The sequence below is a fragment of the Quercus suber genome, unplaced genomic scaffold (assembly GCF_002906115.3).
Source record: "Quercus suber isolate HL8 unplaced genomic scaffold, Cork oak 2.0 scaffold_58, whole genome shotgun sequence".
In the NCBI taxonomy this organism is placed as follows: domain Eukaryota; kingdom Viridiplantae; phylum Streptophyta; class Magnoliopsida; order Fagales; family Fagaceae; genus Quercus; species Quercus suber.
The window spans coordinates 723855-751593 of record NW_027069523.1 but is presented as its reverse complement, the minus strand read 5'-3'; the positions used below and the strand labels follow the sequence as shown (position 1 = coordinate 751593).

Below are 27739 nucleotides of genomic sequence, written 5' to 3'. Positions count from 1 at the left end.
TTTGTAGTGTGGACATCTTTAGGGGTGAGCCATGACAGCCTTATCACAAGGTTTGGCTGGTGACAACACCAAAAAATTTATCTTGGGTGGCTATATGATGATTAAAATTCTTTTACACATTTTCGTTAATTTGGAATAATTTATTTAATTTTTTTGCTGAAAGTAAACTAAAATATATTTATACTTAAAAAAAAAAAGGTAAGAAAAAGTGGAAAAAAAAAAGTTCTAAATAATTATACATAAAAACTAAAAGTTAAAAGTTAAGCAAGTTCTAACTAAACAAACATGTATATTTATGTTTATCTATAAAAATATTTTAAAAAATAATAATTTATAAACATGGTTCAACATGCAGATTTTATAAACCAATAGATATAACAAAAAGTGTTATGGACTATGGTTTAACTGATAAAGTTTTATATTAAAAAAAAAAAAAACAAATATCTATGAAACTTCATAAAAAAAAAACAAGTATCATTAGACCAAAGCGCCAAAAACTAATTGGCGTCTTGGTCTAATAATAAAGAACTATCATTAAGGGGTGGATGGCATAAATTGAAACCTTCTCTCAAAAAATAAATATGTAGAAAGATTAAGAATAATACTAGACACTTTTTTCTTCCTATCTTTTTTGATTAATTATCTTGTTGTCGGTTAATAAGTAGTGATTATGACAAAAGAAACCACATTATTTTCCTAAAAAGATTTGGACCATTTTGCATATGAGTGGTCGAGACAATAAAACAAATAGATGATAGATGATAGATGAAAATGATAGAAGCTTTAGAAAGAAAGAAGTAAAAACCAAAAAGAACAAAAGAAGACAAATGTGAGGCCAGCTAGGGTCAATTGAACTTCTTTTCTGTTCTTTCATTTGATGGGTAATTGCACACTTTATAAATTTTTGTCTTTTTTTTTTTTTTTTAAAGTTAGATTAAGTGGGTTTGAGGTAGTTCAATTAGTAAAGTCTATATTGAATAATTGTACTCATAGCACATTATATCACTTTTATATTGACCTATCTTTTTTTCTCTACCATTCATAACCAATCCCATTAGAGTTATGGCCTATCACTTTATTTCCACCGCTCATCACCAATCGCATTAGATTTGTATAAAAATGGTGGCATAAAAGGGACGGTTGTGGATTTTTTAAAATATCAAATATAGCCACAAATAAAGGGAAGAAGTAGAGGCACAAATATATTCCCATACATAAGACTCGTTCTATTTTCCAAACTCTAAACCCTGATTTCCTATAATTATTTCTCAACTTATATCCTTTTTCTTTCATTCCTTTAAGAAAAGAGAAAGTCACACATAGACATAAAGATTTTGATAGAAAACAAAAACAAAAAGCATACAGATGCAGATCACACAAACAACAAAAGGGAGAAAGTTCTTATTTACAGAATACAGATCTGCACTGCATCAATTTTTTTACTTTAGGTATCTTTCTTTTCTTTCTCTCTCTTTTTGACTCTCATTTATTTATTGCACCTTTGTCTCTCTCATTGTGATACCAACCATTCTTTTACAGTTATACCAAATTTAAAGCAATTGAAGTCTGCACCGAATATCAGATCTGACCCTCACTTTCATCAAAACTTAAAAAATATAAAAATAAAAACAAAATTATCCATCCATCACACCATCACATTCACATTCACATTCACACCCACACAACGTAACGTAAGCAATGGTATCCTATGTTTATATTGCTATTTGCTATGCTCTCTCTCTCTTTGATAAAAATTTGAGATCCATTTTCCATGTGTTTCTCTCTCTCTCTCTCTCTGATATATTTGTTTGTGGTGGTGGTGTAATATGGAAGGAGGTGAAAGAAACAGTGATAGGAGGGGGAGGAGAGTTACATTGTGGGATCAGATGTCTGCTGTAGAAGGCGCCGTGAACCGAGAGTCCAGTACCGGATTGACTCTCAGCGACGTTCTGTGCACCACGGATAAGCAACCTTCTTCGGCGGCGACGGTGACGGAGACGGCGGCGGCGGAGCCTCAGCCTCAGGTTCGGCACAGTAGTCGGACCCTACTGGATGTGATCCGAGAGCAGGATCCGAATGCTGCGAGGTCGGCATACAAGGGGCTCAATATCAATACGAATAATTGCAGAGATAAGAAATCGTGGAAAACCTTCAAAGACAAGCTCCGTTTGAAGCGTGCTGGGGCTGCTTGGACCTCCTCTGTTCCTATCCCTGCCTCTGATATCCCTATCCAACAGCAGGGTTCGCTTTCTCGCCGTAACTCGGTCCGATTCCGTAGCTCGGCCGAGTTGACTCAGTCCGAAGATTTGTCCAGACAGCCGCCGCAGATCTCGCGCCGGAACTCCACTCGGTACAGTCCCGGAGACCTGATTCCCGCCGAGTCAACTCAGTTCCCCGACTCCGAGTCTACGAGTTTCGTACCGCAAAACACGCGCCACAACTCTACGCGGTTCGTCGGCACACCGCACTACAGGAACACCGAAATCTCCTCCTCCTCGTCCTCTTCCGACGACGACGACGACGACGAGGAAGAAGGAGACTACGAAATCGCGCCTCACACTCCGACGCGGCGGCTGTCGGTGGTGCTAGCGGAGGAGAGAGCCTTATCGGCGAGAGAAGCGGTGGCGGCGCAAGAAGCGGCGGAGAGGGAGAGGCAAGAGCAGCTTAACACTTCGTCGACGACGGCGGAGACGCCGGTGAGAATGTCGTTGATGGATTTGATGGACTACAACATGGACGATGAGGAGGAAGAGGAGGAGGAGGAGGAGGAGGAGAGAAACGAAGGAAAAGGAAAGGAAGAAGAAGCGGAAGAAGAGAACGGAAGCGGAAGCAAAAGAGGAGAGTACAAGTGCTGCGTGTGCATGGTAAGGCACAAAGGCTCGGCTTTTATACCGTGCGGACACACGTTTTGCAGGCTGTGTTCAAGGGAGCTTATGGTGGGTAGGGGAAATTGCCCTCTCTGCAACCGTTTCATCTTGGAAATCCTTGACATTTTTTAATTCCCGTATAATTTGGGTTTCTCACAATTGTATCATAATCTGATTTGATCATCATTGAAGATAAAATTGCTTTGTTTTCATTTTTATTTTTTATTTTTAGAATTGAGTCATTAAATTTCAATGACAAAAAAAGAGTGAGGTTTGGTTTTCATGTGATAAATGATCTCTGGTTCCAATTCAATGTTAGTGATTATCATCTCTTTGTAAATGCATTTTGTTCTTGGATATAGATTATAGAACTTCCCTCTTCCATTATTATTATTTTTTTTTTTGGTGAAATGAGACCAAAGTTTGCATTTTGAAGCAATTGCAGCGAGGAATTGATCTGAAACAAAGCACTTCGTTTATGGGCATTGTAGCAAGGATAAAAGCTTATTCTGATCATGAATTTTTTGAATATCTTTTTAGATAATTTCATTTTAAAAATAAAATATGAGTCTCAGAATGCATTGTTACATAGTATTTGTAAGTGGCCTCTTGTTTGGAAAGTTATGGTTTTGTATTACGATCACAATTCAATTGTAAGCTAAACCTATAAAGCTTATTTCTGTTTTCCTGACGAGTACATGGGTGGCTTTTGTGCTACAAACTTTACATCTGGCCCAGCAGCTGGCAAGTTCTGTTGGGATCAGCAACCTGAATACAGTGCCTTAAGAGAAAGTAGCTTTGGCCATGGGATCCTAGAGGTACTCTCTCTCTCTCTCTCCTGCACACACACACACTAAGCTTCCCAGTAATTTTTGTATTTTACAAAAAAAAATATTAACAATTTATATTATATTACAGGATATACAATCAAATAACCCATGATATCTATGTTCAGAATTTTAGAAGGGGCACTTATTCACATGTTAAGTTTGATCTAAGATGTTAAATTGTTAGTTTTACATTTTATTGCTGGTAGTTCTTTGTAGGCTGTAGCGCATATGGACCTCTAATTTTTAGATAAAGATCAGTTCTAGTATATGTATGGTGATTTAATATTTTTGCCTTGGGGATATAAAACCATTTTGAATTTGGAAAACAAATAAAGTAAATGTAACTACTAACTAAAGTGATGTAAATATATTTGCATTCAAAATAGAAATTTAATACTGCTTTATTTTTTGCTGGGGTGCGTGTTTTAAAATTATTTGTCTATTCTCAACACTTCTTTAGATTTTATTTTGGGTAAAAGACACTTCTTTAGACTGATTTGGAGAATGTGCGAGCTCCTCCTCTCCTCATCACATATGTAGAGTCACCTGCAGTCTGCAGAAGTACATCTCAAAAGAGTTTTCAATATGTGTTTTGCAGGTGAAGAATGAAACATGGGCCTTGTGGACATGGTACCGAAATCAGGACTCTTACAGAAAAGTTGGGGATCAAATCTATATAGTGAGGCAGCCTACTAAGTGCCCTGTTCATCGACAGAGAACTGCACGTTGGTTTGCAGCCTCTTAAACAAACGTGGTAAAACCAGCTTCTGATGCTCTAACCCTTTATGCAGGTAATGGAATTGCCAAGAAGTAATGGGAATAGACAGATAAACAAGTATACGATGGGGTGGCAAGGCCTTCCCCTTATACAATTTACTTGAAAAAATGCTTACTGCATTTCTTTATTGTAAATAGTAAACAAATTACAAGGTGTTGTTTTAAACTGTAACTATATGTTAGTCTCCAAATGGTTATTGTTTGAGTAGATAATGCAAGAATCAAGAAGTAATGGAAATTGATGAATAAAAAAGTATAGGATGGGGTGGTATCTTGTCTGTGGCCGGGTTGCCCCCTTTTACAAGTAACTTTATTTATTTATTTATAATTTTATAGTTAAAATAATGGTGAATGAATGATTCAAATCCTAGTTCTCATAATAAAAGTGAACATGCCATGTCACTAAGCTACAAGACTCTTGGCCTTTTACAAGCCTTTTGTTTTTTAGAATCTTTGTCAAGTCAATTGAAAGATGTAGTTTACTACATTGCTTTAACTATATGTCAATGTCCAAATGGTCACCATATTGTAGGGCTAGAGGAGGAAAGAAAGGGGAATAAGAATGTTGATTGAAGACTTCATTTGATCCCAATTGGTTGGGATTAAGGTCCTTAGTTTTTCTAGTGGGTAACCTGTGCAATTCACTAGAAGTTTGATAATTAAGATAGTTACTATTAGACATTTACTATGATTGTGTTTATGTATGTAACTATATATTCTGCCATTAAAAACAATCATGTGATGAGATTCTAATTAAGGGTTTCAATATAGAATGAAATTTAAAATCAATTTAAAAAATATTATAGATTTTTTAGATATTGATATGACAAAGCTATTAAAATAATGACGAATAAAATTATGAGGTCTTAAAAACTTATGTGGCAAAATATTACGAGGTCAAGTATATATTATAAACTGGACAAAGTTTAACTATAAAATTAGTTGTAGTCTTATGCTACAATCTTACCCATATCTTTTTATGGGTGGTGAATTTTGACAAATTCACCATTGGATGAAATCTTCTTCTTATATTCTCTATATTTGCAATTAGAAAATTAAATATTAATAGTTATATCATCAATAAATTGTTTAATTTTTTATGTTTTCAGTGAGTCTTCGTTCTCTGATTAGGACCAATGCCTATAATGGGTCTTAGGCGCGGTTTAAGACTAAAATGCCTATAAACCTTATATATAAGAAAAGCTACCTACATCCCTTGAGCTATTATACCAAATACCAAATGTGCCTTTGTCACTAAGCAACCTCTCGTACAAATTGTCTCAAAAATCAAGATACTTATTTAAGACAAGATTTAGGGTTAATGCCTATAATTTTTTTTCCTTCTTCAACATGTATAATAGCAACCTTCTGTTCTGTAGATTATCATACCAAATTGGAAATTGGAAAAAGGGGTAATAGCAAGAAATGTTTATTGGTCACTAAGCTATCTTGCTTTCGGAGTTCAAGCGATAATTATCAGTAATGACAATTTTTGTAGTATCCCATATTTGTGATTTAAACATTACCTCTTTCTTTTCTATTATTGTTGCGGGAACATGTGGAAACTGGTGAATCCATCCATTTGCATATCTCAAAATCAAAATTTTCATCTATATTCTTAGGGATGAAGCTATTTATGGAAACATGTTGAAACTTGTTAATCCATTCATTTTTTTTTTCCTTTGCTGAATTGTTCATCCATTCATTTGCACATCAAAATTAGAGCTGACAAACTTGGGAAAGACAAAAATGTGACTGGTCCTACTCTACCTGAATCTCCCTTTCATCTTTTTTTTTTTTTTTTTTATATATATACATATTCTATTTGTAATTTATTTTTTTTTTACATATTTTACTACCATTCCTCTCTCTTTTAAGCACTCTTAACAACTGTACATTTGAAACCAAATTAATCATGACAAAATACCTTCACCTGACCTCAATCTCTGCCCTGAAGAGGGAACCGGGCAAACATGGACTCCCCTGATTTATAATAAAATAAAATAATCATCCATCCTTCTTATTTTTTCTGTTAATGACAAAATTTTCCAGAATTGTTCCTGGTTGAACAAACCCAGCAAATTAATACTAAAAAAAAAAAAAAAAAAGGCCAAATTCAAGGACATATCATCATTAATCAACAAGAAGAAGCATCATAAATAAATAAATAAATTAAATAAATAAATAAATANTTTATTGACTTTTGTGAGAAAAAAAATACTGTGCGTGTACTGTTCATGCACTGTTCATACATTAAAAATATTAAAAGTGGGTCCCACGGTACTATTCATATATTTAAAAATTATTTTGTTACAGTGTTTTAGTAACAATCAGTTTTTAACAACTTTCAGCAACAATAAGTGCTATCCAAACAAACCCTAGGTAGGTGATGAAATAGACTAATGTTTAAACTAGACCAGGAAAAACAGTTGGGTTGGCTTCATATCTTTTTGGTATCCTAATGTCTTTTAAGTAATTTTGGACCTTGCATTTCCATTTTTTCATTGGGTCATGATCCTCTACATATGTCTCAAAAACTCGGCAACAAGTGTTAAATTACCGATTCTCCCAAAAACTTAAGTTAGTAGGAGATCGTAAATTTAATCATTTAACAATATAATTCTAACACTCCTGACGAGTACATGGCAAATTCTTTCAAGTATTAGAGAGTTTATGATTTCAACTTAAGTCCAAAGTTCAAGGAGGTTTGGTGGCACTTTTGAAAAGATGGAGATAAACTATAATAGGTTTAACCATAGGGAGGTAATCTGTAACTTACCCTTATTATATTGGGATAATCACACCTCTATCTAAAGAGATTTTTTCTAGTGCACTGAATGTTATTTGCTTAAAGATCTCCAGGTCCATGCTTATGAAAGGTCAAATCGAGTTTATAATTACACATTAGATCCCTGTGGTCCAGTATATATCACAGTTGGAGATGGGGGTAATCGAGAAAAGATGGCAATTAATTATGCTGATGATCCCGGCCAATGCCCAGAGCCATCAACTACTCCTGACGAGTACATGGGTGGCTTTTGTGCTACAAACTTTACATCTGGCCCAGCAGCTGGCAAGTTCTGTTGGGATCAGCAACCTGAATACAGTGCCTTAAGAGAAAGTAGCTTTGGCCATGGGATCCTAGAGGTACTCTCTCTCTCTCTCTCCTGCACACACACACACTAAGCTTCCCAGTAATTTTTGTATTTTACAAAAAAAAAATATTAACAATTTATATTATATTACAGGATATACAATCAAATAACCCATGATATCTATGTTCAGAATTTTAGAAGGGGCACTTATTCACATGTTAAGTTTGATCTAAGATGTTAAATTGTTAGTTTTACATTTTATTGCTGGTAGTTCTTTGTAGGCTGTAGCGCATATGGACCTCTAATTTTTAGATAAAGATCAGTTCTAGTATATGTATGGTGATTTAATATTTTTGCCTTGGGGATATAAAACCATTTTGAATTTGGAAAAAAATAAAGTAAATGTAACTACTAACTAAAGTGATGTAAATATATTTGCATTCAAAATAGAAATTTAATACTGCTTTATTTTTTGCTGGGGTGCGTGTTTTAAAATTATTTGTCTATTCTCAACACTTCTTTAGATTTTATTTTGGGTAAAAGACACTTCTTTAGACTGATTTGGAGAATGTGCGAGCTCCTCCTCTCCTCATCACATATGTAGAGTCACCTGCAGTCTGCAGAAGTACATCTCAAAAGAGTTTTCAATATGTGTTTTGCAGGTGAAGAATGAAACATGGGCCTTGTGGACATGGTACCGAAATCAGGACTCTTACAGAAAAGTTGGGGATCAAATCTATATAGTGAGGCAGCCTACTAAGTGCCCTGTTCATCGACAGAGAACTGCACGTTGGTTTGCAGCCTCTTAAACAAACGTGGTAAAACCAGCTTCTGATGCTCTAACCCTTTATGCAGGTAATGGAATTGCCAAGAAGTAATGGGAATAGACAGATAAACAAGTATACGATGGGGTGGCAAGGCCTTCCCCTTATACAATTTACTTGAAAAAATGCTTACTGCATTTCTTTATTGTAAATAGTAAACAAATTACAAGGTGTTGTTTTAAACTGTAACTATATGTTAGTCTCCAAATGGTTATTGTTTGAGTAGATAATGCAAGAATCAAGAAGTAATGGAAATTGATGAATAAAAAAGTATAGGATGGGGTGGTATCTTGTCTGTGGCCGGGTTGCCCCCTTTTACAAGTAACTTTATTTATTTATTTATAATTTTATAGTTAAAATAATGGTGAATGAATGATTCAAATCCTAGTTCTCATAATAAAAGTGAACATGCCATGTCACTAAGCTACAAGACTCTTGGCCTTTTACAAGCCTTTTGTTTTTTAGAATCTTTGTCAAGTCAATTGAAAGATGTAGTTTACTACATTGCTTTAACTATATGTCAATGTCCAAATGGTCACCATATTGTAGGGCTAGAGGAGGAAAGAAAGGGGAATAAGAATGTTGATTGAAGACTTCATTTGATCCCAATTGGTTGGGATTAAGGTCCTTAGTTTTTCTAGTGGGTAACCTGTGCAATTCACTAGAAGTTTGATAATTAAGATAGTTACTATTAGACATTTACTATGATTGTGTTTATGTATGTAACTATATATTCTGCCATTAAAAACAATCATGTGATGAGATTCTAATTAAGGGTTTCAATATAGAATGAAATTTAAAATCAATTTAAAAAATATTATAGATTTTTTAGATATTGATATGACAAAGCTATTAAAATAATGACGAATAAAATTATGAGGTCTTAAAAACTTATGTGGCAAAATATTACGAGGTCAAGTATATATTATAAACTGGACAAAGTTTAACTATAAAATTAGTTGTAGTCTTATGCTACAATCTTACCCATATCTTTTATGGGTGGTGAATTTTGACAAATTCACCATTGGATGAAATCTTCTTCTTATATTCTCTATATTTGCAATTAGAAAATTAAATATTAATAGTTATATCATTTTTTCTCACAAAAGTCAATAAATCCGGCTGCTAAAAAAAAAAAAACAGAAAACGCAACGCGACTTTGAGTGATTTAAAGTGCTATCCAAACTGGGTCCTAGTAACACTAACATTACAAACTAAGACATTTTTGGTTACCTCTAATCATTTATGGAAAAGATCCATTCTAAAGGACATTGCTGTTATCCTTAGAAATCCTATTAATAATAATACTATATGATCCACATGCATGACTAAACATAATTTTTTTGTTTTAACCATAAAATAAAAGTATAGCCATCATCACTTACATGTCCATTAAAGACTATGTCAACACCATAAGAGTAAAGCAGCTCTTCCATTGCCACCCTCATACACTCCACTTCTTTATAATGAGCTTTATAGGAACTGTACCAAGGTGGGTGCCAAGTGGCTACCAGCCATGGAGTTTTTGATCTGTCAACATTAGCCAAGTCTCTCTCTAGCCACTTGTATTGATCCTCTATCAACAAACACCAAACTATAGTGAGAAGCTGCTCAAACTGAAAAGAAAAAGGTAGTAATGCAAAATGATTGCATGCTTCATATTGGAACAACAAATGTGAAAGTAAATAAAAAACATGTAATTACAGTTGCATCCTATAGCAGGAATAATTAAACAAATAGAAGAAGATTGCATCACGAATAAAAATACTGATTTTACAGTTCCTTTTTGCTTTAGGTTCTCCATTCTGTTTTACATAGCATTTAGATATAAGTTCACTTCTTTCTTTTTTCTCCCCCTTTTTCTTATTTGCCAATTACAGTGATGATATCTGCCATATGAGTTTCATGTCTTCAGTCTCAAAATATATTTGTTATATATCTGTAGATGAAGATGAATTCAACATCATTATTTCATTTTATAACACCTAGATTTTCAAGTATAAACGTACACCGATTGCCACTAATAAAAAATTTCTACTTTATAATACACCCACTCAATGACAAAAGCCATATTAATGGCTGCCTGAGATTACACTATTTTGACAAGTCCCACAATGTTTAGCTTTTAAAAAGCTCTCCATCCTTTTATATGTTCTTCATTGTTTTTTAGTTTTCTCAAGATCCATCTTTACCTTGACAATAGGGATGGATATACAAATACATCCAAGATCTTAAGGCAACAACATCCTAGTACCTGATTTATTGTATGCAATATAGGCCCCAAGCATGATAAAGTGTATCCCCCCTGCATCGAAGGAATAATAGAATGTGGATGAAGATCCACTTTCTTCAGATGGGAATGCAAAGCGAGAACTATAAGCTGCAAATGTCTGGCCTCTAGCTTGTTCTTCTATTTCATGGTTCCCTTCTACCACCATTATTGGAACTTTAGACACTAAATTCTGCATAAACCTGTGAAGAAATGTTCAGTGACAGTGACATAAGTTTTTTTTCTGTTTTTTTTGGTAAGTGTGATAGTGACATAAGTAATACTAGAATTTATCAGAAAAGAGTTAACAGTATCCAATTCACATAATTAAAGGAGGGAAAAGAAAAAAAGGAAAGGAAAAAAAGTTTGGAGTTTACACCTTCCCCAGTAATCCCAACGAGGCTGATACGTCTCATGTATGGGACTTTGTGGAAATGAGCAAGAATAACAGTCAGAGCCGGTTCCATTTGTCAGGTATAAATTAGCATAGGTAACATCACCGACCAACAGAACAAGATTGGGCTTATTACTAATCAAATGACTAATGGTGGTAGTTGTATTGTAAGTAAGACCAAGATCTCCAACAATTGCTATTCTGTCTGGATAGTTTCTTGGGCCAGAAACTGGCATAGTCTTGAAGGAGTCAACTTTACTCCAGGCTTGTCTAGAGGGATCTCCGCATCGATAATAGTATAGAGTGTTTGGGTTCAACCCTACAAGGACAGAATGAGAAAGCAAATTAAACACACATGAAGAGTTCAAGAAGGTCAAAAAATTTGAGGTATAACATTCTAATAATCTGCTTCACCAAAACTATCAGATCTAGTTCAATGTCCCTGCAGCAAAAGCCAGGAATACCATTAAAGTCATTTTTCTGATCACTTACTGAAGAATGTAGAGTGATTGATTTTTTTAATGATTTTATAATGTTCAAATTATCCAGTCTTGGAACACCCCCCCCACCCCACCACACAAAAAAAAAAAAAAAAAGAAAAAAGAAAAAGAAAAAGAAAGACAGGTTACATAATTTCTCTATGAACCCAACCCTAATTTAATAAGGATTAAGGCTTGGTTGAGTTGAGTCTGTGTCGTATAGGCGTTAACTGAACAGGCAAGCAGATACTGAAACTCCAGAATTGGTCAACAGAAAAGTCATGCTTGGTTTATTTCTGAAAAATTTTGTGAAGCATCAATTTATTAAAAGATATGAACAATAAAGATTAAGACATTTTTGTCAATGGTCACATTTTGTAATATGTTCATAATAATTATGGTACCGAATTTCAGTATTATATTTACAACATTATTTTATCTATTCTCCGAGAACAATGTCAATTTATCCTCTTTATTTTGATCTAATAAGTTTCTATTCATATTTGTGCACACCCTAACAAATTTCATGGTTGACAAGAGAGCTACTCGAGTAAAACAATAATTCAATCAAAGATAAACACAAAAGTAACAAATATTAAAACATAATCTCCTGGTATGTGTCCAGTTGAACATACCCAAAAAAAAAAAAAAAAACCTTCCATCTCAATTAAGCAGCATTAATATGCTTTCAAATGAGTAATATTTCAAAATAAAAAACCAAGTTAGTTAGTAATACTAAAGAGTATATATACCTGTGAGGCGAACATGATGAATAATTCCAGAAGTATAATTTTGGAGACCTTCAAAGGGATAGAGTTGATTGTAAACAAGAGAATAGCCTGTGGCTTCATGTGTTAATGGTTGTCTTATCATCCCGTAACGAACGACACTCGCAACAGTTTTAGGGTCTAATGGCTTTATATTGTAACCAATTTGGGATTCGCCTACAAACTCCAACAATCAATTACCATAATTAAGCAGCAACAAAACAAGATTAAAATTAAGATAGCCACAGTTTCCTAAGAGTCAAATTGAAAAAATAAACTTCCACACTAAAAGATACCTTCTTCTATTTACGTGCAGATGGAAAAATAAATAAATTTGTTTATTCAGTTTTACTAATCAAAAAGTAAATAAATTTATATAAAACCATTTCCATAGTTGACGACACTTACAGCCATTAGCCAATTATACACCCCTAAGCCTTTATTCATCAAAGAGAAATTGATAATAAAAATAAATAAATAAATAAAACAAAAGGAAAAAGAAAAAGAGAGAGGGTTTTCTAGTTAGTCACACTTGAAGCTTATAGGTTACAACCATATGAGCCAATAAAGACTTTTATAAAATTCCATTCCTTTATTTCTTTTTCCTTTCATTTTTCTCCTCTGTTCTCCTAGCAACCAAAAGAAGAAGAAAAAAAGATTCAACAGTGAAACTTCTAGGGAATTGCCATCATAACACATCAAATCCAAGACAAGCAGTCTTATATTGAATTTTACCATTCCTTATCAACTTAAAATTTTAGAATAAATAACAGTTTATTATAATTTTAGAGCAAGTAATCTTGAGTTTGAACACCGTCGTTTCTTTTGAAAATGGGAGATTAGACCTTGCATGACTTGAGGAGAGTGTTAGAATAAATTAAATAAATTTCTGAAAAAATAATAATTTATTATGGTATTAGAGGAGATAATCTTGAACTCAAAACACCATATCCCGTCTTATGAAAAGTAGATTGGACCTCACATGATGGAGGAAGTGTTAAGATGATAACTTATCATTACCAATAAGCTCTAGCTTAACTGGCTCCTCCTTCAATTATAAAATTTAGGCGGAGGGTTTAAGATTCATTGGTTGCATGCTAACTTGTCATTTACCAACAAAAATAAAATTATCATTATATATAGGCTAAAATCTAAACTACACACTTTAAGTTTGGGTGAATTGTTTTTCCATCCCTAAAGTTAAATTTTTGTCATTTTAGTCTTGAAACTTCAACAATTCTTTCATTTTAGCTTATAAAACAAACACTATTCTCATACGTGATACGATGTGATTTTACAGTAAAGACAATGGATGGAAGCACCAATATGACAGAAATGTTAAAGCTAACCATAAAAATGACCAAAAAAAAAAAAAAAAAAATCAAACTTTAAGAACACCCAATAAAAATAAATAAATAAATAAGAACACCCATTAAAAAAGTAAATAAAATTTTAAGGACAAAAATGACGATTCATAATATGGCTTTTGGCTATATATGTATATTAACAGAATCAGTAAAATCAGAAAGAAAAATAGCCAAAGCTAAAAAAAACAAAGGTAAAGTGAGTAATGAATTGGAGGAGATTCGTTTGGCATTGGTTTGGATGAAAAACTATCGAAACGAGAGAAATAGATAGAGATACCAGTGATCCATGAGATCCAGACGGAGTGGTAGTGTGCGGAGAGCGAGATTGAAATCTGTTCAGGCTCGAAGCCTTTGACTCGGCGCTTAACCCTGGGATCGGAGTCCGGCAAATCCACGGCGTTGCCACGTAAACTTTCGTCGAACGGCACCGTCACCGGCTCGAACGGACCGTCCAGAGTGGACGGGATATTCACTCCGCCGCCGTCCACGAAAATGAACCCCGCAATCGCAACCGCACAAAAAAGCCTCAGAGGGAAAACCATTTCAGTGTCTCAGTCAGTCAGTATCAGGGAATTCGAATTCCCAACACACACACACACACACAGTCACTGAGAAAGAAAGAAAGGAAAAAGAGAGTTTTGTGTGAAAGTTGGGTTTGGTTCTGTGGTCAGTTTATTAGCCGTTGGAATTGAGACGTGGAAACTGAAAACCATAGAGAGTTTCGGATTTGATGGAAATGGAATTAAATTACCGAATTTAATGTCTGTGTCCTTTTGTTCATTGTTTCAGAATTTGGGCCCACAGGCTCTAACATTTTCTCAAAGAAGGAAAAGGGGCCCACATTGCACGCAGATTAAAAAATATATATGGGGCCTCTCGGTTTTGGCAGAAATATCGACAGATCACATCCTATGCAATTTCCTTCCCCTTATTTTTTTCCGTCTTTTACCATTAAGTTTGGTGCCAAATCTTATCTTAGCTTCCAAACCAATGCAAGTAAGTTTTACAAAAGGTCGCTTTCTCTCTCTCCCACGTAGGAGTGCTTTCTCTCTTGAGTGTTCTTTTCTTTTCTCGAGTGTTCTATTCCTTCCCTTGATAGGAACGATCTCTAAGGCCCTTTTTCGGAGCTTTTGTTCTGAATTAGGTGGCCTCAACGTTTTTGAAAGGCTTAAAGTCTCACGGTGAGGGTCAGAATTATGGAGCAAGAGCTGATAGATGTGTTGAAGAACATGCAGCCAACGGAAGAAGAAGAGCTGCAGATCTCAGTTTCAGAAGATGGCAGAGCACAGGTAATAGAGGAGTGTTCTCAAAGTCTGATGGGAAAGCTTTTGTCGGACAGAAAGCAAAATCTGAGGGCCCTAAAGAACACATTAAGAACTGCTTGGAAAATTGGCCAGGACTTGAAGATTGTGGAAGTTGGGAATGATATCCTTCAATTCAAGTTTGCTAATGAATACCAGCTAAGGTGGGTTGAAACAAATGGGCCATGGAACTTTGAAAATAATCTTTTGTTGCTCAAAAGATGGGAGAGGGGAATGACGGCAGGTAATATTTCTTTTACTCATTCTCCCTTTTGGGTACAAATCTGGGGTTTGCCTTTTGATATGATGACAGAGAAGATAGGTAAGGAGATAGGCAGCAATTTGAGAATTTTTATGACAGTGAATACAAGATCATGGATGTCAGAGCAAGCAAAATTCATGAGAATAAAGGTGAATCTTCCACTGGAGAAACCTTTAAGAAGGTGTGGTAAGGTTGCTAGCCCAGAGGGGAAGAGTTTTTGCATCCAATTTCGGTATGAAAGGTTGCCAGTTTTCTGCTTCAGATGTGGAGTAATGGGGCATGATGAGAAACATTGTAAGAAAAGTGGCCAACCAAACCAAGCTCTGCAATATGGTGAATGGTTAAGGGCTCAAGGTGGAAGCAAAGCTCGCTGGACAAAAGAAGAACAAAGAAGGAGTCCTTTTAACCAGCAAGCTGATGATATGGCAATGAAAGAAAAGGTGCAGATTGAGGCGGAAGACGGTGGCTACTCCACTTCCCTTGGAGGTGCACAACCCGAGGAAAAGATTGGAAATGCAAAAAGTGGAAGTCTTGTCTCAGAGATGTCAGTGGAAGGTGAGCAAGCCACGCAAGAGGTACGTCAAATTCATTTTCAAATTCAAAATATTAGACCTGATGGGATAGAAGTAAGGAAAAAAGGGGAGAATGTCCACGGTGAAAAGGGGAAAGGAGAAATCCAAAATATAGGGTCGGCCCATAACTCTATATTAACAGTAGAATGTGAGAGTGAGGTGAGTGAAATAGCTCATATGGGCTGCAAAGAAGTAAAAAATATGGAGTTTCAGGAAGTTACTAGCCCAGTTAAAATGGATATTGGGCTCAGTGTAGAGAAGAAAAATAATGATGAGGAAAATAAAGCCCAGAAAAAGAAAGGTAAATTATAGAAGCTAGCCCGGAGTCAAAATAAAGAAAGTGAAATGGGAGGGGATGTTGCTAGCAGTATGGTGGGTGTAAAGAGAACTCTCTGGGCAGACGAGGAAGAGGATGATGCAAGAAGGAGAAAAAAGTTGTGTGGTAGTAACCCAATTCCTTTTGAACTATCGGCGGTGTCTGCAGAGCAGCACCGCCGGGAGCCATGAATACCTTAAGCTGGAACTGCCGGGGGTTGGGGCACCCCTGGTCAGTTCGAGCGTTGCGCGAGTTAGTGCAACGATGGTGTCCCAAATTGGTATTTTTTATGGAGACAAAAGTTGGTATAAGTAGAATGAGGAGAATAATGGTGAAGGTAGGCTTATTAAATGGAGTTATAATTCCTAGTAAGGGAAGAAGTGGCGGAATAGCAATGTTATGGGAAAGGGATCTAAATGTGGAGCTTAAAAGTTATACTAAGTATCATATAGATGCAGTTGTGACTGATCCTATGTCTGGTTTTAAATGGAGAATTACGGGCTTCTACGGTAACCTGGATACAAATAGGAGGAAGGAGTCTTGGGAGCTACTACAATTTCTAAATGCTCAATTTCAGATGCCATGGGTCTGTATGGGGGATTTTAACGAAATCTTATCAAGCTCTGAGAAATGGGGAGGCCCAGAGAGACCACAACAGTAGATGGAGGGTTTTAGAAGAGTAGTTAATGCTTGTGGTTTTCTAAACCTTGGATATGAGGGTCCTGAGTTCACTTGGTGTAACCAAAGGTCAGCTGGGGAAAGAATTCAATTAAGACTTGATAGGGTGCTGACTACAACGGATTGGAAAGATCAATACAGAGATGCTAAGGTTATCCATGTTGTGGATTCAACTTCAGATCACTGTGCTTTGGTGTTAACACATCAAAGAAATGTCCAAGGAAGGGAAAAGAGGAGATTCCATTTTGAGGCAGCATGGGTTAGACACGATAAATGCAAGGAGATAATCCAAGATGCTTGGAAAGATCATTCGGGGTTTCATACAGCTAGTGAATTTGCCGAGGGTTTGAAAGTTTGTGCGGAGGGATTAACAAGATGGAATAATTCGGATCTTAAGCATGATGCTCGAATGATAAAGGAGAAGAGAAAGCAGTTGCAAGTTCTAGTCCAAGCTGACAGAGATGGAAGTAGGGGAGAAGAAATTAGTGCACTAAGGAAGGAAATTAATGAAATGTTAGATGATGAAGAAATCAAGTGGAATCAAAGATCTAGAATACAATGGCTGACCCTTGGTGATAGAAACACAAAATATTTTCACTACAAAGCATCTCAGAGAAGGAAGACGAATGAAATTCGAGGGTTGCTGGATGGAGAAGGGAACTGGTGTAAAGAGAAAAAAGATATAGCAAACATTGCTGTGAATTATTTCAAAGAGTTGTACTCTACCTCTTCTCCAACCAGAGTGATGGAAGTAGCAGATTTAATACCGAGAAGGATCACTAGGGAAATGAATGAAGACTTAACAAAAGAGTTCCAGAAGGACGAGGTTATTCAAGCTATCCGACAAATGCATCCAACAAAAGCACCGGGCCCTGACGGTATGTCTGCTATCTTTTATCAAAAGTTTTGGGATATCATTGGGGATGATGTGGTAAAAACTGTCCTAAATATTCTAAATTTCAATGCCCCCATAGCTGAGCTAAACTAGACAAATATAGCTCTCATTCCTAAAATAAAAAATCCAACAAAGATAAGTGAATTCTGACCAATAAGCCTTTGTAATGTTTCATACAAAATTGTGTCAAAGGTTCTTGCAAATAGATTGAAACCCCTTCTCCCTTCCATCATTTTTGAAAGCCAAAGTGCTTTTGTCCCGGGTAGGCTCATAACTGACAATGTCCTGGTTGCTTTTGAAATCATGCATTATCTAAAGAAAAAAAAAGGAGGGCAAAGAGGGGTACATGGCAATTAAATTAGACATGAGTAAAGCCTATGACAGAGTAGAATGGGTTTTTCTTGAAAAAATCATGTCAAAAATGGGCTTTGATAATAAATGGATTAAGTTGATTATGAGCTGTATAAACACTGTATCCTATTCTATTCTCATAAATGGGGAGGCCCATGGCTGTATAACTCCTACGAGGGGGGCTTCGCCAGGGTGATCCCTTATCTCCTTACATGTTTCTTTTATGTACAGAAGGGCTAACAGCTTTGATTGTAGAGGCAGAAAGGAGTAGGCTGATTTCTGGCATTTCTATCTGTAGGGGCAGCCCAACAATAACCCATCTCTTATTTGCTGACGATAGTGTGATCTATTGCAAGGCAACGGAGCAAGAAAGCAGAGAAATCTGTGAAATTCTACATAAATATGAGGAGGCAGTAGGCCAAAAAATAAATATGGAAAAATCATCGGTTTTTTTTAGTAAGAACACTAATGAAGAGACAAGAGAAAGGGTGAAGGCTGTGTTGGGCTCTATGCAGAATGTTCAACCAGGAAAATACTTGGGCCTACCTTCGATGATTGGAAGGCCAAAGAAACAAGTATTTAATGAAGTCCGGGAGAGAGTGGGGAAAAAGATGGCTGGTTGGAAAGAGAAGTTGTTATCGATTGGTGGAAGAGAAATCCTTATAAAAGCTGTTGTGCAGGCTGTTCCCACTTACACAATGGGGTGTTTCTTACTTCCCAAAGGTTTGTGTGATGATATTGAGGGGATGATGCAGAATTTTTGGTGGGGGCAGAAGAATCAAGAATAAAAAATGGCTTGGGTTAGCTGGTCAAGAATGTGCAAATCAAAGTTAGAGGGCAGAATGGGGTTCCGTGATCTTTATGCTTTTAATTTGGCTATGTTGGCCAAGCAGGGATGGAGGATGTTGGAAAACCCCACATCGCTTATGGCGCGCATGTACAAAGCAAGGTATTTTCCCAATGGGGATATTTTAAATGCAAGCATAGGCAACAACCCATCTTATGCTTGGAGAAGCATTCACAAGAGCATAGAGGTTCTTCAGCAAGGAACAAGATGGAGAGTAGGAGATGGGAAGATAATCCATATTTGGGATGACAGATGGTTACCAACCCCAACAACTTATAAAGTCATTTCTCCAAGGAAAGATATTGGAGACTTCCCTATGGTATCAGCTTTAATTGACCAAGAAGCTAGAAGATGGAGAAAGGACATTCTTGATAGAGTCTTCCTTGGCTTTGAAGTGGAGAAAATTCTAAGCATCCCAATTCCTCACTATCCACAGGAGGACCGATTAATATGGGTGGGAAATAAAAAAGAAATCTTCACGGTGAAAAGTGCATATTTTCTGGCTAAGGAAATTATAAAGAAGCAGGAAAGAGGTGAATCCTCAGTAGGAGACGTATGTGCCCTACTGTGGAAAAAGATGTGGCAGTTAAAAATCCCAGCCAAAGTAAGAGTGTTTGCCTGGAGACTATGCATGAAAGCTATCCCATCTATGCTGAACATAAGCAATAGGGGAATTCAAGTGGATCCTACTTGCCCCATTTGTGGTGGAGAACCTGAGTCAACTGAGCATGCAATCATCTATTGTGCAGCTGCTAAAAAAGTGTGGAGAAAATGGGATGAATGCCAAATCTGTTTGAATGAAAGCAATAAGGAGATAGTGGACTTAGCCTTACTTTTGTTAGAAAAGGGAACTCAGAGGGACTTGGAGATTTTTTTTGGTGTTGCCTGGATGATTTGTATAATAGAAACCAAATTGTGCATGAAGGAATGGGTGTTTCTGAGGATCATATTTGGGAGACAGCAATACAAATGATAAAGGACTTCAAGGAGACTAAAAGCTGGGATATAAACAGTCCTCAGAGAAACGAGAAAGCTTGGACACCTCCACCTGTAAATTTTTTCAAAATAAATGTGGATGGGGCCATTCCCTCTGTTGAAGGCCATTCTGGAGTGGGTGTTATAATTAGAGATTGGGAAAGGAAGGTGGTAACAGTAAAATGTCTCCCTCTATCTGGTCGAATGGCTGTGGAGGAAATGGAAGCCATAGCTATGGAACAAGGAATGATCCTAGCAAAGAATCTGGGCTTGGAGAGGACCATTTTTGAGGGGGATTCGTTGCAGACAATTCAAGCTATTGAGGCTAAGGAAGTGAGAAGTGTGATTGGCCATATTGTGGGGTGTTGTCTGCAAATTATCCCTAGTTTCCAGGAGGCAAAAGTCAGACATATCAGTAGGGAGGGCAACAAAATAGCCCACGAACTTGCACAGCTTGCTAAACAAACTGATGAGGAGCAGGTTTGGACGTCATCTTTTCCTGATTGGATTGAAGACATGGCTAGAGCTGAAGGAACAAGCTAAAGACTGCTAAAGTCGTGGTCTAAGTTGTTGCTGTTTTCCTTTTTGTTATGCCCTGTTTTGTCTGTAGTTGGTTTCTCTAGTTCGTTCTTTGTATTTGCTTAGCTGCTTTGAATGAAAAATTCAGTTTGCTTTTCAAAAAAAAAAAAAAAAGAAGTAAGTTTTACAAAGAATTGCTTATTTTATTAAAATTTAAAATATTTTGTTAAAAGTATGGTAGATTGAAGGAAAAAGTTAGTTAAAATAGTATAGTGAGATTTATAAATAGTACTGTAGGGACCGTTTTTGTAGCCCAAAAGATATGAGTTCCCCCAGACCCCAACGAACCCAGAACAATGAATTTGTAGAGAGTGGATTGAAGGTTTAGGCACTCGTCGGCCTTCATGAGGCATGAACTACTTTCCTTTTATTGAAAAATACTAAGAACAATTTACAACTGGGGGATGCTCCTCGGCCAGATTTTTTCTCCCCCCACACACTCGAACCCCCATTTACACTTTGCTCCTCTTTCTTATATATCCCTCTCTTCCTCCTCCTGTTGATCATCTATTGGTCTCCCTCCTGACTGTATGTCCCATCAGAGGTCATATCCATGCTCCAGTAGTTCACCCTGATCGATGTTGCTTTGTCAGGGGGTTACATCCCCATTAATGCGGCCAGAAGGGTTAGGTGAGCGTATTCAATGCCGATGTGACAGTTCGCCCAGGACTTGCCCCTTCTTCGTACTTCTGTTGCCAACGCGTGGCACTGGGCCCTTCTCCTCCTCGGATATTCAAGGAGTCCTGTGGTGGGGCGGCCTTCGTGTTTTTCCGAGGTCTCAGACGACCGAGGATAGGGTCATTCTCAGACCCATCAGGCGTCCTCGGCGTGGGCCATTTGGGCCTGGCTTGGAGTGGGCCAAGGCTACTCGATTTTCTGGCCCCACAATAGCCCCTCAAAATCTTGCTGCACGCATCCTCGGGCGGGGAGAAGGATTTTGACATCCTCGGCCTTATCCCCCCCCTAGTCAGTACTAGGGTCCATTCATCTGCCCAAGGCACGTCGCTGACGTTTCGGAGCACGTAACGTGCCCATTATTAAATTCAGGCGGCTCTGTGCTCCCCACGTCTAATGAGGCGTTACCCATCCAACGGTGGAGGTTCGTCTCGCATTTATGGGCGAAAAAACCTGCATGGTTCCTCGGTTTGGGGTATACATACCCGTACGAACCGCTTCTTCCTGTTTGCCATTTATAATCAAGGATTCTCATGCGCCCCTCCTGAGTCCAACCACACTCTCACTAGCACCTCCAGCACAAAAAACCTGTCCGAGGAGCTCCTCCTCTTTTCAGTAAGTTGCTCTATCCCTCTCTGAGCTCTTTCTCCACTCTTTCTTCTACTTCGCTTGTTCTTCCTTAGTTCTTTTAGGTGTCAACCGGGATGGGTAGGTTTAAGAAATACGTCGATACTGAGGAGGCGATAGAGAAATTCATCACCGACTATCGAATTCCCGGCAATGTAGGTCTGAGATATTGTGAGGACGGGGATTGACGCATATACAAACAGGAGGGTGAGGTGGTAATTCCCATTGTCGCCTTCCTTGAAGGGGGGATGACGATCCCCATGGGGCCGGTGATAAGGGACTACCTCACGCACTTCCAGTTAGCCCCCACCTAGTGTGGGATAAACGTCTTTAGGATTCTGAGCTGTGTGGACGCCCTGAACGAGAAGATGGGGCTGAGATTGACCCACCACGACGTGAACTGGTGTTACAACTTTCAACTTCTTAAGGGCAAGTCGTATTACCTGAAGACGAGAGACGACAGGGTGCGGCTCATTCAGTGCCTCCCGGAGTCTAGCAAGGGGTTCAACGAGGATTTCCTCATCATGTCAGGGGAGTGGCACGATGGACTTCACTGCCCAACAACAGAGGGAATACCAGGTGGGGCAGTGGGAAATATGAGGGGTTTCAAGTTCTTTTTTTTTTTTTTACTAACGCGGTGATGCTTTCCGTTTGCAGACCTGCACGCTTTTGAGCGTCACTTTCATTTGGTCAACCAGGAAGATTTGCAGAAGGTGCTGAGGGCGTCGGTGTATATAAACGAGGACGACAATCAGGTTAGGGCCGCCCACATAATTTTGGGGTATAAACCTACCCAGAAATCGTTCCCGGTTTCGAAGCACGTCATCCGAGCCAACGATCCTCGGCTTCAGAGGATTACTATGACCGAGGACGGATTTTCGTTCCCCAAGGAACCCTCCGACCAGGAAGCTGTCACACTAGCCGTCCCCTCCTCTTCCCAACCGTTCGCCGAGGAAGCTCCAGAGGGGGAAGGGGACGCGTTTGACGTTTTCGCTCAGCTTGATCAGTATGAGGACCCTCCCGGGGACTTGGGTGATCCCAATTTGACCGAAACAGACTTCCTTGCTTCAAAAGCCCCTCCTCGGCCAACAATGGGTTACAAGAGGAAGCCCACCACCAACTTGCTAGACCTGATTGAGGGCCAGCCGGGGAAGTCCCAACAGAAACTTCCCATTCCACCTCCGAAGACTAGGTCGACTTCCGCTCGGCAGAAGCTCCCTCCTTCTCCTTCTCAGACGCGCTCACCTTCTAGGTCCATGCCTGTCGGCCCCAAGAAGAAGAAGGATAAGGGTAAAAGGCTTGTGGAAGATAAGACGGTGTCCTTGCAGGAGAAGGAAACTACTCTGCGGCCGTCCTAGTAGCTCAAAATAGGCGACAAGGGCCAGGAGAGGCAGGTAGTCGACACCACCTCTTTCGAGGCCCAGGCCTGGCTCCCAGCCCCGATGCTCTGTAAGGAGCTCTTGAAGGATAACGCCTCCTTCAAGGACTTCAATGAGGGCGAAGGTGCGCACGTGGCCGACATGCTGGAGAGGAGCATGCTGCTCCCGGCAGACATGGCCGAGCTTAACTCTTTGACGAGCGAACAGGTCTTCCTCAGCCTTAAGCGATATGTGGGGATGGTAAGGGCTACAACTTCGACTCTTCTCGCACTCGTTTTCTTTTATTAGGCTTATAGCACATTGGTTATTCTGGCAGGCTGTCCAAGCTATCTTTATGTTGGAAGGGGCGGCAAACGACTAGAGGGAGGCCTTTAAACGGGAGAGTGATTGGCGCTTTCAGGCTACCCGGGCTCTGAAGAATTCTGAGGCTGACCTGGCTAGGGCCCGAGAGGATTTGAAGGCGGTGACCAGGGAGCGGGACAGTGCCTTGTCCGGTCTTGAGGGTGCCCAGAACTAGGCAAATGAGCAGACGAGGCGCCTGGGCGAGGCGAAGGAGCAACTGCAGATCGCGAGGGATCTGATCGCTGTTCTGCAGGCTAAGGTGACAAAGGCCGAGGGGGCCCAGAGGGAGGCAGAATGGGTCAGAGACCAGGCTCGGCGGGCTAAGGACGAGGCTGACCATGGCAGGGAGATGGCCGAGAGTGCCAAGGACGAGGCTGAGACCGCAGCCTACGCTGATGGGGTGGCCGCGGTAGAGGCCCTCTACAAAGTTCAAGTCCCTAGGGTGTGTAGGCGATACTGTTCCCAAGTCTGGGTTGAGGCCCTCAAACAAGCTAGGGTGGAGGCCACGTCCGACCTATGGAAGGTAGAGAGTGTGTATTAACCCCATGCTATCCGCGAGGCCGCCCCTGATGGCGCTAAGGCTGGGGAAATTGTTGAAGAGGTGGGGGCTGCTGAACTGGGGGAGCATTTGAGCGAGGAGGTGCCCCAAGAGATAGTGGAGATCCCTTCCGATGATCCAACCCCCACCACCGAGGAAGCAGCTGTTCTCGCCGTACCCTTGCAGGCCGTCCCCTCAGGCCAGGGCTCGAAGGGGTCAGGGGTTGCCCCTGTCCAGCCTGAGCAAAAGGAGTAGACTCCCCGGCGTCTCGGCTCGTCCCACTTTCACGTCGTTTCGTTTTATTTTGTTGTACTTCTCCTCCATGTACTGTGGCTCTTGCCATGAAACTTTCACAGACTCATTATAGTAATGCAAATTTAATTTCCCTTTCTATTTATTTCGATTGCTTATTTGCGTACACGCTGCCTGCTTTTCCTCTTTTCCTTTGATCGGCACGATTTTAGCTTGAATTGTATGTCAGCCAATTGCGCCAGTAATGATGATAAGGAGAGAGAACGTATGCATGGGCAGCCCTCTTACGTCTCAAGGGCTAGGCGGGGCTTGATCCTTCCCTAACTTGGGATATTTTGTAGTTAAGTCTCCCTATAGGCCTGAGTCCGAGGACCATGCAATGCCCCTGTTCTGTCTAGCGTCCAGGTATAGCTGAGCAATTAGTTTCCCCATAGGCCTGAGTCCGAGGACCATGCAATGCCTTGGTTCTATCTAACGCTTCCATTTCTCTGTAAGTATCTAGTTTCCCTATAGGTTTGAGTCCGAGGACCATGCAATACCTTGGTTCTGTCTAGTACCCAGGTATAGCTGAGTGGTTAGTTTCCCCATAGGCCTGAGTCCAAGGACCATGCAGTGCCCTGGTTCTGTCTAACGCTTCCATTTCTCTGTAAGTATCTAGTTTCCCCATAGGTTTGAGTCCGAGGACCATGCAATACCTTGGTTCCGTCTAGTACCCAGGTGTAGCTGAGCGGTTAGTTTCCCCATAGGCCTGAGTCCAAGGACCATGCAGTGCCCTAGTTCTGTCTAACGCTTCCATTTCTTTGTAAGTATCTAGTTTCCCCATAGGTTTGAATCCGAGGACCATGCAATACCTTGGTTCTGTCTAGTACCCAGGTATAGCTGAGTGGTTAGTTTCCCTATAGGCCTGAGTCCGAGGACCATGCAGTGCCCTGGTTCTGTCTAATGCTTCCATTTCTCTGTAAGTATCTAGTTTCCCCATAGGTTTGAGTCCGAGGACCATGCAATACCTTGGTTCCGTCTAGTACCCAGGTGTAGCTGAGCGGTTAGTTTCCCCATAATCCTGAGTCCGAGGACCATGCAGTGCCCTGGTTCTATCTAATGCTTCCATTTCTCTGTAAGTATCTAGTTTCCCCATAGGTTTGAGTCTGAGGACCATGCAATACCTTGGTTCTGTCTAGTACCCAGGTATAGCTGAGTGGTTAGTTTCCCCATAGGCCTGAGTCCGAGGACCATGCAGTGCCTTGGTTCTGTCTAACGCTTTCATTCCTCTGTATGAAGGGGTTTGTCCTCGGACCGTCTTATTGGAGACGATTCCTCCTTGGGTCAGACTATGATGTTACACGTGGCGTTGATCTCGCCTCCAGCTCAAGTCTCCATTTTTTTCATTTACGAGGCGTCCCTTGACCGTTCGCGCTCCGCGCTTGACGTTTCGGTGTGCGAGACGCGCCTTCATTAATGTTTCTCCACACTCTATGAACCTCCAACGCAGTTAGAAACACGTCCCTTCAATTCCTCCAAGCCCCTTTAATAACCCCGCCAGAGTTGTGATCGGAGTTGGCAGATATGGGGCGACTTTGGGCGGGTGTGAGGACATCCGTGCTAAGAGCCGTTGTAACCGCAACCCCCACTGGGCTTCCGGCGTGGCAGAGTCTAGGCGTAACACTGACAGTGCCGTACGCGGTGGCCAGGAGGGATGTCGCTAAAGTACCTAATGTCTTTCCCCGGAGCGCACCCCCGATGGAGGAGACACGCGAACTCATGTCATAGCTGGTGCCCGAGTGTTGCCGTCTCCAACGGCCAACGCTCGTGAGGATTGGAGAGAATCAAAGGAACATCACGGGAAAGGGTGTCTCGGTGCCCCTGCATCTGCTCCTCGCTTTGTTCAAGCTCCGCCGCACCGAGAAAGGAGTTGTTGATGGCCTTGAAGCAAGCCAGCCTCAGCCCCCTTCCCCCATTCTATTGTCAAGTTCTTGGTGTTGCTTTTAAAGTTTACAGACTCATAGACTAATCAATAAAAATAATCAGATCATTCAAACCCTCAACAACTACACCAAATCAACATTTTTACATTCAAATAGATATTCCTAGAAGTCCTTCAATGTCAAGGTTTTATAAAGAGATAGAGTAAAGTTAATTATGTTAGAAAGCATGCAAATATATATATATATATATATATGTTCTCCATTACATCTAATTGTGACAAATAGTTGCAGAACTCTTCCACCACTATAAAATGCACAGATGACCATTCTAATTCACATTATGTGCCAAATTGCGAATACCAAATTTTCTAAACAATTGAAAATGAAAATAATTAAAGACCCAATTGAATTTAGTAGCTAAAATGATGCCCACGACATTATCAACCATAACGTAAAAGTCAAAAGCAATGACCATAAGTTATCACAACTGATTCCTGCGAATGTAATCCAAGAAGCTGAATTCCAATTCTCTTTGGCACTGAATGTGCCCTCAAGACTTGTAGGCACTTCCAACAAAACCAGTAAAGCAATAGCGTACCTAAAGCCTAGTTTATCATCATACACGTATATAAGACCATCTGCACTTTCACCAAATTCACTAAGTTTATATTCAAAGTACCACTGAACAAATACAGTCCCTAAAGCATTCAGAGTAAATTTCACAAATTAGAGAGATGTCACTTAATCATTGAAAGGCTAGTATTTTCATTGATACAGTCGTAAAGAAACTATTTCTTGTGGAAAGCTGTAGAACATTCTTTTTTTTTTTTTGGCAAAGACAATAGAGCTGTAGAACATTCTTACATGTTGAACTCTAATTCTGTAGAACATTCTTTTTTTTTTTTTGGCAAAGACAATAGAGCTGTAGAACATTCTTACATGTTGAACTCTAATTATAATTTCATTCGTTATTTTGTTTGTTTGCCTTTTTGTTCTTTGATTTAGGTAGATTTTGTCCTTTTTAACAATCTTTTCATAAATAGGTTTTGAGTTTAAGATGTTACCCTCCAATTATATGTTTTGTGGAAAGTAATTTTTGTTATCATTATGTTTTAGGGCGGAGGCTGTGTCTACACTTGTAGGCCATACACAATGCGTATCTTCTGTGGTATGGCCACAGTAAGAAACAATATTCTGCATCACGGGATCATTTTGTAATGGGATGCCGAGACTTGCAAAAATTTGTCGGACATAGTAAGTGCAAATATCCTTCAGTTGTCTCTGTCTATCTGTTTCTGTTTGTTTAATTGTTTTAGGCAATTACATCACAAAAGTTAAAAACAAAGTCGCTAGTTTATCTGTGGTGGGAATGAGAGGGCGTGTGTTTGGTTATCAAAATTTCTTGAAGTGGGCTTATATTGAACACCTTATTTCCATGCCGATTGAAATCACTGACTGGTGGAAGGGTGATAGCGTAATTAGCGGTTGTGTTGTTATTCATACCGCGATAATTGAATTATGGACTTACAACTGTAAAAGCCATTCTTTTCCAAGCCTGT

General features: G+C 39.3%; 4 protein-coding genes and 1 long non-coding RNA gene across 7 annotated transcripts; 4 read left to right on the top strand and 1 right to left on the bottom strand.

Annotated features, from left to right (window-relative positions):
- The first annotated feature begins 1246 nt into the window (after positions 1-1246).
- LOC112009735 (E3 ubiquitin-protein ligase complex slx8-rfp subunit slx8) lies at positions 1247-3207 on the top strand. Of its 3 annotated transcripts, XM_065772395.1 has the most exons (3): positions 1247-1448; positions 1540-1701; positions 1834-3207. In XM_065772395.1, the coding sequence occupies exon 3, from the start codon at positions 1887-1889 to the stop codon at positions 2997-2999; it is 1113 nt and encodes a 370-aa protein (XP_065628467.1). In that variant the 5' UTR covers positions 1247-1448; positions 1540-1701; positions 1834-1886; the 3' UTR covers positions 3000-3207. The 3 variants fall into 3 exon arrangements, with proteins under 3 accessions (XP_065628467.1, XP_065628466.1, XP_023897826.1); XM_065772394.1 differs by having other exon boundaries at positions 1540-3207; XM_024042058.2 differs by lacking the exon at positions 1540-1701 and having other exon boundaries at positions 1248-1448.
- Positions 3208-3559: 352 nt separating this feature from the next.
- LOC136067097 (uncharacterized) lies at positions 3560-4778 on the top strand. Its single transcript, XR_010628621.1, has 2 exons — positions 3560-3685; positions 4296-4778. It is a non-coding gene; the product is annotated as an uncharacterized LOC136067097 (long non-coding RNA).
- A 4919-nt stretch (positions 4779-9697) lies between these two features.
- LOC136061490 (purple acid phosphatase 15-like) lies at positions 9698-14432 on the bottom strand. The gene is made up of 5 exons (XM_065772393.1): positions 13947-14432; positions 12288-12479; positions 11042-11375; positions 10648-10865; positions 9698-9969 (listed from the first exon to the last, which is right to left on the bottom strand). The coding sequence occupies exons 1-5, from the start codon at positions 14209-14211 to the stop codon at positions 9722-9724; spliced, it is 1257 nt and encodes a 418-aa protein (XP_065628465.1). The 5' UTR covers positions 14212-14432; the 3' UTR covers positions 9698-9721.
- A 433-nt stretch (positions 14433-14865) lies between these two features.
- Positions 14866-16116, top strand: LOC136067106 (uncharacterized). The gene has a single exon (XM_065772423.1). It carries the CDS (start codon positions 14866-14868, stop codon positions 16114-16116), a length of 1251 nt encoding a protein of 416 aa, XP_065628495.1.
- Positions 16117-19860: 3744 nt separating this feature from the next.
- Positions 19861-20409, top strand: LOC112009757 (uncharacterized). The gene has a single exon (XM_024042090.1). It carries the CDS (start codon positions 19861-19863, stop codon positions 20407-20409), a length of 549 nt encoding a protein of 182 aa, XP_023897858.1.
- Positions 20410-27739: the final 7330 nt, after the last annotated feature.